Genomic DNA, 18,937 nt, shown 5'->3' on the forward strand with positions numbered 1-18,937 from the left:
TTTGGTTACTAGTGAAATAATTTTAAGAAGGTATGCTGTACAATTCAGGGATTTCAAGCTATTAGATTTAAAAACTAATATTTAAGGACTGATTAAGAGACTTCATACTTCTTCAAACTCACAGATAAACCTATTTTAAAAACAGATAAAAGATAATTAAGTAAACTTAAATTATCAGTCAACCAACTGGGAAAAGTACTGATTGATGGAAAAAACTACCAGCTAGCATCATTTGTGGCTCTATCCTAAAGCTTGGAAAAAACCCCAAGTTTTTAAAGCATGGCTGATACTAAATCTCAAAGGGTTCAACACTGTGATTAAGACTCCAAAATTAATCTTCTTAGTCTCTCTGTAAAATTTTTCAGAATTCAATGGACAAGAAATATTTAGGAACAGCCTCGTCTTTGTTAAAATCATGAGCTATACTAGCACCATAGAAAAATAGTTTGAAGACTTATAACTCCATGACCTTACCTAATCTGACCAAAAGTTCAGTTCAGATTTTTAAAGAGAAAGTTAGAATAGCTTGGACTTTGCAGCTGTGTGTTTTTATGTGTATACTGCACATAATAGACACACCCAATACCTGTCAAGCTGACTTCTTAAGAAACAATATATATTTGATTAAGTAGAAAACAAGCCATCCCTATTGTAAAAATACATAGCAGCAGTGCATGCTATATGTTTTTTTGAATAATTCTAGATGCCGAGTCCTCAAAAACATAGGTGTTATTTGTACATGTAATTAAGAGGTGAAGACAGAAGGCCTAAAGGTAAAAAAAAATAATCTTGGAAATTAAGTAATGTTTTCTTTTAATGTCTTCAACTCAGACTTCAGTAAATCCCTTAATTTCACTTTATACTTGAAAAGCCCTTCAGAAACCAGGATTTCATATGGACTGAACAAAACCATCTCATTTTCCCCCCTTTTGCCTATCAAGCATCTATTGGCATTTGGTTTTGGTTAAATAATTCTCAAGAATTTTGAGGTCAGCATTACCTATTATACTTCTGATAAGCCTCTGTTTTAGGAACCTCAAGTCTAGACGTACATTGCCGAGAGAAAATGTTGCCTAATAATAGCAGAAGTGCCAGAAGCTATATAAGTAGCCACTAACTAAAAGCTGTTGATGCACAATGAGCAAACCATGACAAAAGGAGGAGAAAGAAGCTGGGAAATTCTACGGTGTTTGACCTTCAGAATTCAAACAAAAACCAAGAACAAACGAGCTTACAACCAACTATTTTCTGGTTTTATTGCTAAACAGTTATTTAAGATGTTTAAGGTATATTTTTTCACTCTGCTTTAGCTGCTTAAATAAGCTTTTAAACAATTAACAGATGTCATCTGAAGAACAGAGGTTACAGTGTTCTCCAACACAATATTAATATAAGGATGTTTTTCATTTCTGTACAGTCTTGTGAGTGACAACCGTTCTGTTCCATGCTATTTTACTTACCCGTTTATCAATGTCATTATGTTGGAGCTGGACAAAGCGAGCACTGATAGCAGCAATATAGCTCTGCTGATTGGAGAAAGCCACTCTGCCAGCACCTTTTGGATACTTCAACTCTGGGTCTGTATCAATGCCAGCATAGCAGACACCTCCATATAAACGGTCCATAATCATTGCCAATTCAACTGCAAGAAGTCAATTATTAAATATTATAGATTTAACATAAGTAATAGTGTTGCGTTTGGTTTGTTGCATTAAAAAAAGCACTATTTGCCTTAGTATACTTGTCTTCCAAAGTCTAAAATAGCAAACCCAAACGTTGGTTTTAACAGATTGAATCAACCCTACATGAATTACAGTAAAATACAAAGGCAAAAACCAGAATCTGTAAAAAGAAACTTGGTGTGAGTGAAGTGTGAAAAAAATGCAGAGTTACATTGTTAAAGTAGGGATCAGGTCAACTGTTTTAGAATTTATCATATTGTAAATTAAAACTGTGGTATTTGGGATTAGGTATTCAGGATCTCCCCAAGCTCCAGCCAGGCTTGTTAATGTTAGTTTACATATAAGATCACTTAAAGATATTCCTGTATTTAGAATCTGATATTTTGCCATAAGTACTAAGGTTGAAAAGACATTAAGGAAGTGTTTTACATTTGAAACAAAATTTTGTGAAACATCAGAAGTTATTATACTTAAAGCAAGCTTACATTTTGGGTGCAACTTCTCTTAGTATTTTGGTAGAAAATTAACTTGATTGTGGATCTTTTAAAGTGGTTTGTTGCTTTTTCTGACACTAAGAATAACTCTAAGGAAGTTATAAATATCATTCATAAAATAAGACAGGCTGAGTGCATGGCTGAAGGAACATACAGGAGGAAAGTTAAGGGAAAGAACTGAAGGAAGTGGAAAAGAGGCGGAAGGAAGCGGAGAAGAGGCATGTAAACTGTGCAAAGATGTATGGTCACCGAGCCAAGTTCTCTGTAAAAGCTGATAGGCAAACAAATTTGTCAGATGGATGAGGGACAGACCCTCACAAAGCAAGATACTGGGACCTGTACAGGCCCTGCCAAGTCAGCCATTTTTTTATGCTAATGTCTGAAAACACTTTCAGTAGCAAGTTAAAATTTAGCTATCCAAGATAAAATGAAAAAGATATACGAAATATTTAAATCCTTGTAGTTCTCACAAAATTCTCACTAGTTAATTATATATACAATAGAGACAATTTTTAAATTGAGTATGTACGTGTGTTTGTATAAATGTGCACGTCACATTAAGGGAAGGCCATATGCTAATTTGTCCGTTTGCAACAAGCAAACAAATGTCTGACTCGTTCTACCAAACCAGATAATGCTCTTGCTCCAAACAGTAAGGGAAAACTATCAGCATAATGTACTGCCTAGCAGATTCTTCGGCGTTCTAACGATTTGGAATCATCATTTGGGTACTGATCTCAGAAAGTGACAGTACGGAATAGACATCAGGAACACTTAAAAACATTTACAATAGTAGTTCCAGTAAGTTACTCTTGCCAATAGACAAAGAATATGTAGGATTCCAGGGCAAGGAAACCATGCAGTGTTCAGACATCTTAGGAAAAACTTCTGTATCAGATCTTTAAGTTGCAAACAAGAAAAACTGGAAACTATTTGTCTGCTTTGGAGAAGTTAACTATTTAAGGCATCAGTTTTCAGATGTAACGCATTTCAAATGTAATCTATGACAGGCCAAATGACATACAGTTTTATAAAGGCTATAATGAGAAATGAGGTAATATTTAATTGTTACTATTTACATAATTACCGTCTTACAATTATGCCTTATTTTAAGGTGGTGAGGAAAGTGAAAGCTGCCAAGAAACCTGGGCTGGGAGAAGTCTTACTGTCAGCAATGGCTGGGGGACCTTGTGTACAGCTTCCCAAAAGAATTAGGATTAGGAGAAAGCTAAAGTGAGGAGCTGAGGTTCTAGTGGGCTGGAAAGTGTCTGCCAAAGCAAAGTGAGGGCCACCAGGAAACCTGATCCAGAAGTCTTTCTTCCAGACAATGACTGAGGGGCCTTGTCTACTACAGCCCTGGAAAATTAGGATTAGGGTTGAGAGGATGAAAAAGAGAAACCATGCAGCTGACTTGGAGTGAGGATGGAGAGGGACTACTAAACGAAGTGAGGGCTGCCAAAAGACCTAGCTAGGAGAAATGTTTCAGCTTGCTTCGTGACCTTGTCATTGGCTCACCAAAAATATAAGGGTTAGGAAGAAAGAAAAGAGTGTTGAGCTATAGTTGGGAGTGGTGCTGAAAAGGGGCCTTCAAAACAAAGTGGGGGCTGTGAGGAGATCTGGGATGGGATAAATCTTTCCTCCGGCCAAAGGCAAAGGAGTCTTGTCTATGGCTCTGCAAGTAAAAGTGAAGAAGAAAAGTTCAGGGTGAAGAAAAAAGATTGAGAAAGAGCTACATTAGGAGTGGGTCTGGAAAGTGGTCTTCAGTACAGAGTGGGGCCACCAAGAGACCTGGGCTGGGAGAAATTTTTCTTCTGGATAATGGCTGAGAGGCCTTGTCTATAGCTCCATGGGAAAATTAGGGTTAGGGCTGAGAAAAAGGGAAAGAGAAATCATAGAGCTGCAGTTGGAATTGGTTTGGAAAGGGGCTGGGAGAAGTTTGTCTTCTAGTCAAAGGAAAGGGGAACTTGTCTGCATCTCAGCAAGCAAATCAGAGTTAGGATTAAGATGGTATACATTACGAAAAATCAGCCAAGTTCTAGAATATTATGCAAACTTGGGAAAAACTGTTTCTACTGAAAATCCTAATTAGTAACCTATTTAAAAGAGAAAAAATGGTCACAGTTTTTTGTAGACAGGAAGACACCGACTTAGAAAGGGAGCTACGATCTTTGGAAAAGACGGGGTATATTTTCTGCTCTTTTACATACACTATATATCTTTTCTCATCTTTTCTGCTTAATCTGGAACCCCCTACTACATGCCCTACATTTTCCTTCTACTCACCAGCTCGGAGGGGCCGTGGAACTCCTCCAACAAAGATAGTTTTTCTTGGATCCAAAGGCTGAGACCCATCCATCACAAAGTCACTGTCACTTAGGTTCCAAGGTCGAATTTGCACCTGTATTAAAAATTGTTTTTAGTAGAGGAACTTGACAACTCAATTAAAATTAACAAACAACTGCCAAATCTTTCTATAATTAAAAATATAATTTTAACTTAGCCAAAGCAGTAAATCGGTGGTATAGACACCAAAACAATTTGAGAACATAGCTTATCTGTGTTTGAAAGAAGGTGGACAATTCATTTATCACCTCTAGAGGCCAGACTTGAGTTAAATTTCATCATAGCAAACTCCTACCACATTAATTCTCTGCCCCTAATTGCCATTATAATAAGAAATCTGTGAAAGGACTTCAGAACGTTTTACCATGTATGTGCAATTACAGTTGCAGTTTGGGCTTCTGGCTTTCCTGAAATCACATACAGTGATCCACAAATTTTAAAGCACTGATAGGAGTGGAGATAAAATTAATTTCTGTGCTTGGATACAAAAGGAGTTTTTATAATGTGTGAATGCTCACTTCTGTTAAGCAGCAAGCAACACAGTTCATAAGAAATCTTTAGATTACACAAAAAAACCTGCTCAGAAGTTATTTGGATAAAGCTGTTCATCCATCCATTTTTTTGATCCCAGAAATCACGTAAGCACACTCACTGTGCTGTAACATTGGGTTGTTCATTTATCTGTGCAAGCTTTTTAATAGTGTTTTTAAGAGGCAGCACATTTTCTATCTAATCATATTTGTCTGTAGTTTTCATCTAATCTGTATGTATCCATAGCCACAAAAAAGACAAGCATTAAAGAATGTTAGAGATGTAAACCATAGAAACAGGTTACCGTATGTCTTCTATGCTGCTATAGCTGTCTGCGTTACTTGTTTTTACCCTGCAGTTTATATAAGGTAAATGATACCTAAATTATAAATTGATTAGCTATTGCCTGCAGAAAAAATAATAATTAAGAAACCTAATGAAGTATAGGGGATATTTGAAGCTATCCGGATTTTAATTTGGGGGCGGGGGGGTTAAGTTTCTTTATTTCATTGCATAAGGCTTTCTTTTCTTTCAAATAATATAGAGGGAAAATTATAATCTGATTGTTTTACAGCTAACATTGTGAAAGGATGCATACTCCTGTGAGACACCAGAAGTACCAAATATAAAGTTAATTGAACATGGCATTTATCAGAAAAAAGCAAATGTTAAAACCATGTCATGCTAATACAGAAGGTCAATTCAATGTAACAGCAAGGACAGCAACAGGAAATGGACAAGTCAATTAACTGTAAGTATTTATTTATTTCTTAACTGAAAAGAGTAACAGCAAGTGGGTTAGCAACCAGCATAAGTGTCATGGCGTAAGCTACTTACTGGTTTATCCTTGATTGTGGGACTTGACACACACAGGTAAAGTTTCCCATCTTCTTCCAGACAGGCATCTATCAGAGCTTGTACAGAGCTTTCTTCCTGGAACAGCAGAAAGGCATAACCTTGGAAAGGATAAAGGCACAAGAAAGAAAAAGAACAGATTAATTTATAAAGCATTTTTTTAAATAAAGAAAACAAACTCAAGAAGTGAGTAAGATATACAAATTACAAATAACTGTTAAGGCTGTTAGTTTGTTTTCATAAATTAAATTCACCAAATAGATCATACCCTCATACAGTATTGATTTCAGAATGGAGACAAGAGTGTTTGCTGCATATGAGTATGTTTATTTGATTAATTAATGATTTTGAGCAGTGAGAATATAGGCTGGTGAATAAGGGGTTCTTATTATCCAACAACTGTATCTGAGCTATTTATCAGCGGTATCTGCTGGCATCAGTGATTATCATCTTAAAATGGATGTACCGAGTTTCTGGTTACTATATACAATGAATAAATATTACAAGAAAGGGTCAAAAAAGTGGACAGGTAAACAGATAAATAGACTTCTATGCTGACACACTTAACTATGAAAAAAATGCTTACCTAAAAACAATAAGCATGAGCAAAAAAGAATGGCATGCGTCATGTTTTATTATGAGTCAAAGAGACTCATGAGTCAAATGAGACCTGCTGTTGTTATTTATATTTAAATAAAGCAGTTCAAAAGAAAGAAAGAAGAAAGTTGAATAAAAATTGCTCCAAGTGATTCAGAATTTTAGTTTTACTGGCTAATTTAAAGTCCTAAGTGTGTGTGGCATTCAGTGCTCTTCTGAATGCAGCTGGCAAGAAAGCTTTCTTCAGTTTTACTTAATGTTGTTAAATTTGAATGAAGATTTGACCCAAGCAGTCCATGCTTTTGCTACCTCAGAAGTGAAGCTAATACAGCACACTCTACACTAAGCAAAGCCATCTAAAGACTGGCTGCTAGACTTGAATACAGCTGCCTAGTTAAGAGGACTTTCTATCGAGCATGCATTGCTCTTTTGCTCCATAATCAGTACAACGCGGTTTTCTCACTGAATGTGAACATTTTGGCTTTGACCTTCATAATTTAGCACTTGTGTGTCTTACAGGCTATCTCTTTTCAGAAACTCTGCAGCAATTAGAGGCAGCTGGAGTTTAAGCAGGGACTGCTAGACTTTCTCTGCCGAAGACTCTTGACACAAACGAAGTGCCTACATAATGATACACCATATTTAAATTATAACAACCTTTGATATAGCTTTACACAGTCTATTTGCTATTAATACAGTAGTGACTTACCCTAATTTTGCAATGAGTATTGAATGAATACTATTTGGCATGTCCTTTTTAGATAAATCCTACACAACTCTGATTTACAAAAAAATTTAAGGTAGACACTGAAAAAGTGTTTTCCTATGTAGAGTTATTATCTACCAAATTACCTCTTACCCTACTATCTCTAGTCCTGTGTGACTTCTCAAAGAATATTAAGTTCTATGCAGCTGTTTTCAGAGGCGAAAAAAAGTCTGCGTTAACAACATAGTTATAGCCCAGAACACATCTAGAAAGACTGACTTCCCCAAGGAAACAAAATAGTTTGATCACCACTCTTGCTAGCAAACAAGGAACTTGCACACCTAGAGTTGGAGTAGATTAAAGATACCAGTCCCAATAAAAAGTGAAATACTTCTTGAGTAAAAACATCAGTTCCCTCTCTAGCAGACGTAATTCTCTTAAAACAGTTCCCTGAAGATACAAACACACTTCAACATTTGTTTTAGACTTTACAAAACTAATTACATTAACTGAGTATGAAAATAATTAGCTTGCAATCACTATCACTTTTAGCTTCATTTTATTTTCCATCCATGCACTTGTTATATCTTCCTCACTCCATACCGTCCCTTCTGATTATATTCAGTAATCAGAGCAAAAACTTTTTACAAATTGAAGTATCTTTAGTTTAGCAGTTCTTTCAGCCTTATAAAATGCCCCAGTTAGAAAACTAGATACCTGGAAAATACTACCATGGCAACTACCCCTTCAAAGCCAACTGATCACACTTTATGGTTCAGCCTAATCCTTGCCTCATATTTTATATAAATGCCTTGTGAGACAAATTCACAGAAGATGCAGTGCAGATCATTCCAGTACTATGCAATCCAAATAAGATTACATGTACATTTATGCATACTTTAAAAGAAAGGTTTACAATATATTTAAATAAATATATCCATTTAGGATTTATCTTCTGACCAAACCATAAGATTTGAACTCAGACTTTTATAATCTTAAACCAGCAAAATACTGGAAATTTCTTTAGCATAAAGTCAAAATGAAAATTGGAAAATGTTTATTGTGGCTTAATTACTTAGCAAAAATCTGGGCAACAGCTTGGGATGCTTCTTTCTTCTATGAAGCATTTTCAGGTTTTTCTGGGTCATAGTAAGAGGTTACATCTGTGGTAGCTGGAGTTGACAACCATTTGGGGGTTCAGTAAATGGTATAATCATAATTTCCCAAACCAGTTAAAATTAACCAAACAGATACTTGTTAATTTTCTCTGGCCGCTAGATTACAAGAGCAGTCCAAGTTAGTAAGAATTCAGTTTTCTAACCTGGGGCTAGCGCCTGCCATGAAGTTAACACCTCCTCATTTCCCTAGACCTCTGTGACTGTAACACATTCTCCTGCCTGCTAGGGAGGCTGTATGGGCCCTCTGAAGAAAGACAGGTAAGCAGTTTACAGTAGCAGGCTTCTGTTAATCTAGAAAAGCAAGCAGGCTGGACTAGCATGACATGATGTCCAGCATTACTTCAAAACCTGGTGATTGCACATCTACTCCAATTATTCAAGGACTTTTGATACTCAAGATTAACAAAGATTACACTGCAATGAAAAATAACTAAATAACAGAAGTTCAGATAATATAAGGATCATGTAGAAGTTGATATGGACAAGAAAGATACCTACCAAAGTTAAAGGTATTTTTACTCATTTTCTAGAAGCGCATAGGGATGCAATAACCTTAAATCCAGAAACGTGCAGCTCCTTCCTGTGAGCAGTGGGAAGCACGAGGCATTGCTATTACTGAAGACTTACCCTCTTGCTCACAGTACCACTGTTTAGAGCTGCATTTGCTTGTTCATACAAGTAAATATGTGCTTCCATGGATGCACTTCATTTGATTGGAACTCTATAGCAGGAGATGCACTCTGAACTCAGATTCCAGTATAAAAAATGAAATTGGAAAACACACATGCCACAACTGACATTGCATAAAGAATTATCTCACACTAGGTGCAACTGAATAATGAAATAACTTTTTTGCACAGGAACAAAACACCATTTTTAATAACTTCAGCCACAATGTAAAGAAAAAACAGCACGCCAATCTGTAAATTAACAGTAATTCATTTTCTTTTTCTGTCAGCTGTGTTTAAATGCTAAGTTTGGCTATAACTTTATAAAACTGTAAGAGTATTCCTTCCTGAAGAGATTCTCAAAAACGTCTACTTTAGGCATTATATCCTGTTCTACTGTGTATTTCTATTCCTGTTTCTACTACACACAATGAGAGATGAGCCTAATCCCCAAACAGCTTTACTGCATGGCCAGTTGACTTGTAACATTCAGAATGGGCAATTATAGGGGCATCTAGGTTTAAAAGAAACTTAATTCATGTTTGAAGACAGTAGGTGAGGTAAAATTAATAAGACAATCAGTTTCCAAAACAAAAATGTATTAATCCAAATAACTTGAATTATTTAGCAGATGCTGAAAGTTGCTTCAAATTCCTCAGCATTGTGTGCTTCAGCACATTCTCCTCTCTGTGCATCACGGGTATCATATGACTTAAAGCATATGGGTTTTTTCCAAGAAGTAAGAGATTTGATGAATTTCAAAATTTGAATCCTCTACAGCAGAATCTTGGTAGCATGCTGTGGTAGTATGTTGCGGACAAACTTCAGCAGTGATCCTTTCTTACCTGACCAGACGTTCTAAAGGTTTGAGGGCTCAAGGGACTGCTCCTGACTCAGGTTCCACAAAGTAAAACAGGTGAGATATTTGAAGCCCCAGAAAATAGCAAGGTACCTGACAACAGCTGAATATTCTATATACACAGATATATGGCTTCTTGGCAGAGCAGAAACAATCCAGCTCCTTCTCAGCTGTTGGTACAATGCATCGCTGTAGTGCTGACAATAAACATTGCACTTTGCAGTTCACTGGAAAAAGGCAACAACGTATTTTGCTGTAAGAAAAGTCACTACAACTTTTAAAGGGGTACAGCAGAGGGAAGGTGACGAGAAGATTAATTTCCCTAGATTCTGAAGCACAGCCTAGGAGCTCCTCAACCTTGAGCTCAAGGATTCATTATTTTATGGAAAGCAGTACAAGAACTAAGCTCCTTTGTACCTGTCCCATTCTGACATCTAAACAGTGACACAATTTCCATATGAAAGGATAATTTAGTCCAGCTGGTCTAATTTCACTTAACCTTGCTGAGAACAAACTGGAAAATCTGGCATATACTCTGCATCCCACAAGCTTGAAACAAGGTTGTCACCTGAATGCAAGATACACTTGGAACTACCATATAATGTTGCTATAGTCTGGAAAATGCCAGCCTAGACAGCCTGGAAAATCTCTGTTTCAATTAATATCAACATAGGCATACCTTCTCTAACGATGGGAACCTTTCTGTATTACTGAAAGCACATTTTGTAATAAGGCTTCAGTGATCTCTTCAAAACAACATGCTAGATGGAAAGCTTATTAAGGTGCTTATTCTGCCTTTCTTATAATAGCAGTATCTTGATATTCATACTTCTATGTTAAAAACTGGCATGTTGTACAAATTACAGGCAATCATATTGGAGTTTTAGGTAGAAGTGCATCATGCATGTGTTTTGCCCATCCTTCCTCAATGTAATTAAAGTGAAAAGAACTACTCATGAACCTTTATTAGGGCAGAATGTGTATTAAGTGTATCAGACAAGGGAGAAAAACTTAGGGGCCTTGTAGACACCATTCAACTTAGCAAGCCATAGCTGGTAGAGTTCATCAGAGAATACTATCTTCTTGTCTAGACCAAAATATTTCTCAGAGTTAAAGATGATCCAACTTCATGCCTCACCAGGAAAAGACTGACTGCATTTCAGAGCATCCATTAATAAAAGATGGTTTTAAAAAAAAAAAAAAAAAAAAAAGGCTTTCTTTTATTCTTCTAAAGCTGGTAACACCTTCCTTGTACAGCTCCATCATTAGGCACAAAGTTTGGTGGAGTCAAATGAAACCATTGTGTTTTGTAACCCATGGGAGAAGGTAGGAAAGAAGTTCGGTATACTAGAATTTTTACACTCCTTTCAGTTTAAGTGATTAATTACTAATGTTACGAGTGCTAAGGTTGTCTGAACAGTCTCTAGTTACTGAGTGATACTGAAAGGCGCTAATGGAGTAGCTGCGCAGATCTCGCAATGAAGTCCAGAGTGGATTGAATTCAATCAGAAGTTTTTCTTAGAAATTTCAGGTAATTGTGAATTAGTTCCATCTCTTTATATTATCTGAAGTTTACCTTTTTATGCTTAACTTGTGAATCCTAGAAGTAATTCATAAGTTCTTTAAGTTCTTGCATTTGAGAACAGCAATATATAAATTGCTGTTCAAATACATCAACCATGAGCTGCATCTTCCGGTACAAAGCCAGCATTTTGGCATTCAAAAGTTATAGAACCAATAGGGAAAGATTAACCTCTTTCTGGCTCTTAGAATCGGGGCTACTTTTCAAATAAAGAAAAAAATTGTAATGAAGAATTAGATATGATGTCAAAGAGTATTTGAATATCCATGTCAGAGGTCTGCATATCATCTATTGATTTCCTATTGACCTCAAATCCATAATTCCCAAAATTCAGCCCACTTACAAAATCAGATATAGAAATCATATTCTAAGGGTCATGTGTTTTCAGTTTTATAACACTGATGTTGGGTGGCAGAACTAAGACAATGAAGAGAAGGACTTTCGTTTCTCTTTACATACTCCAGCGCAAGTCAGAACAGTCTTTGGGTAGTCACATGTAATCATTTCATATGCAAAATGGAAGGACTACTTATACTTGAAAAAAGTTAAACTACCTTTGAAGCACATTTTCTTTCATTCTATCTTTTTAAAGTTTAGACAATGTCTTTTCTGATGTTTTTATAGGCTCAAGATTACAATAAAATCTACCATCCACCTAAGATCTCTTATAAAAGTATTTCAAGATATATATCTACCATATATTATTATGTAAAAAATAAGATGGAGTTAAATTGGCAAAGAAAATTAACATTCTAGTCTCATGTCTTTGGGATTATTTTTAGATGGTTGAGATGGCTACCTCAAAAAAGTAGATTTAAATAGACTTAATTTTTTCATGAAATATAAATAGCACTCTTTTTTTCTGGATTTTTAAAAATAGTTTTGAATTGAATTATGGTTGTGTTTACTAGAACTTTTAGAATAAATTTGTTTTAAAAGCCCACAGCAAAGGAACATTTAGAAACAGTGTGAACCAAATTTCTAAATCAGTTGATGTGATGACAAAGGGTCATTGCTCAGTCACCCTTAGTAATCTTATTAGAAGATGCTTTGAACATGAATAAAACACATTTCTAAATCCAAAGATGAAACGACTATTAAAAATGAAACCAATTTTTGAAAAATAAAAATCTGAGGCGTTAAAAAAAAAATGCAGACTTTCTTTTAAAGATTGCAGTGACATGACTGGATTTTCAAAAAACATCAAAGGCTTTAAATACTTAAGAAACCTCAAAATAGAAAGGGCTGTAATCTCACTTAGCTACTGCAGAAGAGTGAAATTATGTATTAGTCAGGGCTGCAAAGATGAATTTCTTTTAGTCAGTCTAATTTTAAATGGCAGCGTGTGACCCTGTCAGCTGATTCCTTTCTCTAAAAAACAAAAGGTGTATAAGAAATGTGAACGGTTTAGCATCTTACAGTGAGACTCCTATTCATTTTTACATGTTTTTCATGAGTACCAGACTAAATCTGAGTAGTCTGACATGTAAGAAATTCCCCATATGCCACATTAAAGACAGGTTTTGGGGTAGGTTTTGTTTGTTTTTAATTAAAGGTATGTACTCCATATCCTCAGTTCCATTTAAACATAATTGGATCCTGAATCTAAATAGCAATTAAATGAAGTGTACATAGTTAAATGGAAAACAGGATACATATCAAGAAAAGTCAGCAAGCAAGCAGATCATATGGAAGAGTTGAATGAAAACTCAGGTTCTGTATCAGGAGCTTCTGTAAAATAAATTGCATGTCTTCATCATTCGATTTTTACCATTAAATAGTCCACATCACTGAGATTACCAAAAGAATAGAAACTAACATTTAACCCCTACTACTAATGATCTTACCATATCACAAATAACAGAGAAATTAGAAACCTCCTATGTTGTCATAAATATTGGGGAGAGTCTTTCCCCACATCTTCAATTTAAATGGAAAAGAAAAAAACCCACCCACAGAATGTCTGCTTGCTCCATGAGGACATGCATTATTTTTGGGACATGGGAGACGTGCCCCAATGTTTCCTCTGCACTTCAGTGCTGAATAGAAAGGACAACATTTCAATAGTGCTGTAATGAATATATACAGCTAAAGATTTATAAAGTCCTTTCAATTCCAAAACATGTCAAGAAGCAGAAAGGATTTGCTAGTCATCACTACTTCAAGACTTTCACCGCTTATGAGGAAAAAAACCCAGTATACCTATACCATCTCAGTTTGTCCTACAGTAAAAATACACCTACTCACCTGTATTGAAAAAGAAAACATTGAAATGCCTTTGCCCCCCCCCCCCCAACTGAAAGAATATTCTATAAGCGTACTAAAGCCTCTCTTTTTATCTGGCATTTTACTTTTACACTAGTGTAAAATATTGCAACAGCAAATTTATAGTGTTGTCTCCTCTTTCAAAGGTCACAGCCATTTTAAAACTTCAGACTTCAGACTGCAACATGATCTGTAGCAGCTATAAATCAGAATTAAAGGGTATAAAAATATAAAAGAAAGGCTATAACATGCAATTTGGTATACTGTAGTTATATGAGTAGTCACATGAATTAATCATATAAGACTAAATTTTTGATGAGGCAAGAGCTATCTTTGTGAAGTTTACTGAGTCAGCAGCATGAAAAAACATGCATTTACATTCCTAAATATCAAAAAAGCAACTAAATTCAGAATTGAATTTTTCAATTTTGGTTTTCAAGGGCAATATGAAATGGTGACTGCTCTGGGCAGAGCAGCTCATTGTCATCATCTGGAGGGGGTCAGGTCTGCCGCTGCTTTTACTCTGAACAGATGGCTGAAAAGAGATCAGTTTCCAAGTTTGAAAAAAACCTGTTACTCTTCTTTGCAAATAAGCCAATTTCCAATTCTACTCCAAGCAACATTAACATAGAAAAATTCTAGACAAATATAAATCGTCTGCTTGATTTCAGCTTCTGTTTCATGCAGAGTGTCAGCATGAGGTAAAATAAATTCAACACAAAGATTTTCAGGGGAAGAAAGCAAAGGTCCAAAAATCCAGGTTACTTTTTAGCTGAAGTCAGTTATTTTTAATTAATAAAATTTTATATTGGAGTTTACAATATAAATGGTTTTCCTTTTTAAATTATATGTTTTTCTTAAAATCTATTTTTAAAGAAGAAAAGAAACAGCACTTACTAGAGCTGTGATACACAAAAACACTTGGAACTGTTGTCAAGAGCTTGATTTAAAGTAAGGAACTTCAATCAAAAAGAGAAGATACCCAATATCATTTACATAGACCAAGCCAGCAACATATTTCCTGGTTTTGTATGATTCTAACTCTCCTGTGAGCAGACAGATAATCTGTTCACTCACAGTGAGTGAACTGTGCCTAGAGAGGAACTGAAGCTGTAAGACATTTCTTAAGACAGAATGCAGAGCTTCAGTACTAGGCTTTGACTTTTCTTCTTTTAATCAAGTAGTCAGTTTGTCAATTGCTGCTGTGGTGTGTTGCCGGTTAATAACTGGTTTGAATGTTTACTCGTGGATTGTTTAGAGGTTCTAGTTGCTCAAGTTTCTTGTCTTTGTTGACTATATAGAAAAGATGCAGCTTGAAAGACCTTCCTTAATAATGGAAGGTTTTTCTAAAACTTGATTACTCATACTTGCAGAACAAATTTCTCTCTCTCAAAAAAAAAAAAAGTTTCTGGTTAGTGAGAGTATACATTTTCCTGGGAGATCAGAATGGTACATCTTACCAAAAAAATCAGTGGATTTATCAAATCCTCTAAAACATTATGTTTTTCACTTTATTAAATGGAAACTGTACAGCCTCCCATTGGTATACAACAGACTACTGATGATACTATCTCAGTATAATCAGTAGTCCCCTACGCCATAGGTCCCAAAACTAGGCAGAATTTGCATGGTATAAAGTAGATAAAAACTGCCAACCACAGCACTGAGACATCAGAGAGACACCAGTTCTCAGCTGCTCCTAGCTTTTGAAATCAGAGGGGCGCATATACATTGCCTTGGGCAGAGGCATCCACAGCATCTTTCATTCCAGCACCTGATGCATTCCCACTGCCAGTCCTAACCTCTGATTTGAGAGAACAAAAGGATAATTTGGGATATTACCTTTGATAAATTGCTGATTTATATATTCAGATGATATTGCACTAATTTTATATTCCTGTATCATTATCTTAGGGGTAGAATTCTGTGCATCACTGTAGTGATTCTAGGAACAGAATATGGAATATTATAAATATAATGCTTATAGGAATTTACGAAGACAGCACAAGCTTCTAATGCATGAAATGATTACAACTGGTCGGGGGGCAGGAGTAGGGAACGACTTATTTTTTAGATGACCCTCAGAAACAGTGAATACGCTGCAGTGCTAGTAGAGAATCTCTCTCTTCACCACCACCCCCAATCATGCCCTTAAACTTATTTCAATGATTTAAAAGAATTTGGTGCTTCATAAATTATTAGCAAAACAAGACATAGCACAAGCTATTAGCAAAGCACAAAATATTGTCAAGTCCTCGATATCACTATTGAAAGGACTGCTTTTATCCTGGAGCCCATAATACTTACAGATCAATTCATCTATTTCCATTTACAAAACAAAAGAAAAGGCAACATTTAACGAAAATAGTATTTAGATGGGGGTTGGGGGGGCGCAAACCACAGTAAAATCTACTTGGCTTTAGAAGTGGTTAATGAGAATCAGACAAACGTTTAACTGCTTCCATTTGACAACAGTGGTCTGGTTACTTCCTATAGATAAGTGATGGAAAGCTTTTTCTGTACTTAGATATGTTCAAATTCCAGGTAATGCTTTCACTTCTCCACTCTGTTTTTGCCAGCTTAAACCTTTTTTTCCGTGTCTTAGACATTAGTGGGTTTTGAAAGAAAATTTAGCTAGATTTTGTGAACTGACAGTCATTCAAATCAGAATCAGCAGCATTTTCTTTCATATGTGTACTATGAAGTGACAATAGTGAAGAAGGAACATATTTTCAGTCTGCTTAGGGGTCTTTTAGCCATTATCCTATGCAAAATTTCAGTATAAACAGTAGCTACATAGAATTATTTAATATACTTCATTTTAGCTTAAATATCCATTCACTGTTTAAATATATCATCAATAAGAGACTTCTCAATCAGAATTCATATTTTCTTCCCCATACAGACATTTCATAGGAGGTACAAATCCAGTGGGAATCTATGCCAGACTGTATTTTTACCTCCTGAGCAGGCCATGTGTGATGTGTAAGCTACTCAGTGACTCGGTTTGATCTAAGCAATATAATATACATGTACGTTCAATTAGTATACTATATGTCACAGTCTAATATATTTATTTATCATCCACAAAAATGACAGAGAGATGCACACCCCTAAAAATGCATGATTCAGTGCTCTTATTTAGGAAATGTCATGAAGTCAGTCATGAAGCTCTATGTGCTTCTGTTTCACTAAACGGAAAGCTTTCTTTAAAAGAGGATCTGCATCTCCTGAAGTAAGAGCTAAAACAGTTAAAATTTTGAACTTAACCCTGTCCCCGATTTGGATAGCTGATGATTTGTAAGATTCATCTTTGATTATTAGAAGATAAATTCATAGGGCTCCTCCTTTCTCTTTGAGATCATCTTTAAGAACATTAAGATTTAAAACCTGTGATAACAACCAAGTCTAGCATTATTAAAATTAATTGCCCAATAAATTAAAAAAATATTCAATTTGCATGTAAGTTGGTGTCAGTTACCTCTATATGCTACAGAATACTGAATATGCAAGACATACTCCTGAAAAATCTAAGACTACATACAATATTCATAAAACTCAAAAGAATGCATTCTTTAATAAGGACTATCTTTAAGATTTCCAGTTTCTGTCCAAAAAAGACATCAGTAAACTTGTCTGAAATTTGATTTTTTTTTTGGCCACCATCAATTCTTCAGATTACTGCATCATTTAACCACACACTTGTCTATTTTCCATTTAAGTCAGAGGTATATTTAGTCTAAATAAGTCAGAATTTCAAGAAGTTTTACTGCAGGTAACAGCTGCACAACAATGAAGGAAAAAATATGGGCACTATACACAGGTAAGTCTCATTGAAAATTCCTAGTCAATTATTTCAGATCTGCCCAAACAAATTTACTGCAACAGCTAGTCCAGAAAGTGGATGCTTGGAATTGCTATTTAAACAGAACCTACTGAACTGGGCATTTGATTGAAAGCTTGTGATGATAAGTTGTGATTAGTAGATGCATGAACCAGACTCCAGTCAGCTGCTGTTTAGATTCTGGAAGCAGCAACCCCCTTGAGACAAGCCTTAAATATCAACTATGACTTAACTCAATGTACTCTAATAAAATAGGTAGTTCATGTAAAGTATAAGAAATCCCATTGCAATCTTAACCCTTCCAGGCAGCGAGTGAGAGAAAAGAGCCTGCCTCTTTGGCATACGACCAACAGAAAAGCATATAGATGATTTATGGACAGACTGTTCCGGAAAGAGAATATTATGCAACTCCAACATGTGACCTTTAGTTTTCCCTAAAGAGTCAGGAGGCTTATGAAAAAAACCCTATCAGTAGGTGCAGATGTGATGTGTATGAACTTCAAAACTGGCTTTGCTGGAAGCAATTGATGTGGCCTAAGTATCTCTCCTCATGTAACCTAGCCCATCAGTCAAAGCAAACCTGAGAGGCATTAGATACAATTTAATAGAAAAGTGATACATAGACTGCTTGAGCATGTCTATGAGCTTCCAAAGTACACCTCCTTTAATTGCTACCAACAAATCAATTAGGTCTTTTAGAAACCCAAATCTTTTCTGTGGGAAACTCAAGGCCTTTTGATGAGACTGCTGACCAAGTTATGAGACATCTCATCTTCTTCCAAGACTCACATAGTCCAACAAAAGTAGTCTAGAATTTAATGCAGTTTTGAATACAGCAAAATAACCTTCCATATTGACTTCTGTGTTGTAAAAAAGGTATTTTGCCTCTACCAAAAACTTCTGAACAGCCTCTGAACAGTTATGACTACAAAACCCTACTAGCAATTTATTACTAAGGCTGTAACATGAAATTACATGGTTAATTGCAGTCAACCCCCTATCATATAAAACACTTTCCAATAGATTCAGGTATGAAAGAGGCTGGTTGGCAGATGCACATCCAGGCTGAAACTGGAAACATCACACAGGATTGTCTTTACAATTTTTTTCTGGAAACTCTGGGGACTAGCACATTAGTGAGGAAGAGTATAAAAACAAGTTGTTTCTCTAGCAAATTAGAAGTGTAGCCATGAGAAACTGTAGACTTGTATTCATCTTCAGAAACCAATACTAAAATCTTCATTTTCATGTGGATAAATTTTACAGTCAGACTTACTTGTTATCATATTAGCAACATGCAGTGGAGAAGCTACGCTAGGACTATCACAGCCCT

General features: G+C 35.7%; 1 protein-coding gene across 4 annotated transcripts in view; it reads right to left on the reverse strand.

Moving 5' to 3' along the window:
• The window catches only part of CPEB3 (cytoplasmic polyadenylation element binding protein 3), an 86,858-nt gene that overhangs the window by 1,954 nt on the left and 65,967 nt on the right, over positions 1 to 18,937 (reverse strand). For all 4 annotated transcript variants that reach the window (XM_050899216.1, XM_050899220.1, XM_050899219.1 and 1 more), the window contains 3 exons: positions 5,888 to 6,006; positions 4,460 to 4,574; positions 1,461 to 1,642 (listed from right to left, as the gene is read on the reverse strand). In XM_050899216.1, coding sequence (XP_050755173.1) covers positions 1,461 to 1,642; positions 4,460 to 4,574; positions 5,888 to 6,006 — 416 coding nt within the window. The remainder of the gene's footprint in view (positions 1 to 1,460; positions 1,643 to 4,459; positions 4,575 to 5,887; positions 6,007 to 18,937) is intronic.

This window comes from Gymnogyps californianus, chromosome 6, assembly GCF_018139145.2.
Source record: "Gymnogyps californianus isolate 813 chromosome 6, ASM1813914v2, whole genome shotgun sequence".
Classification (NCBI taxonomy): domain Eukaryota; kingdom Metazoa; phylum Chordata; class Aves; order Accipitriformes; family Cathartidae; genus Gymnogyps; species Gymnogyps californianus.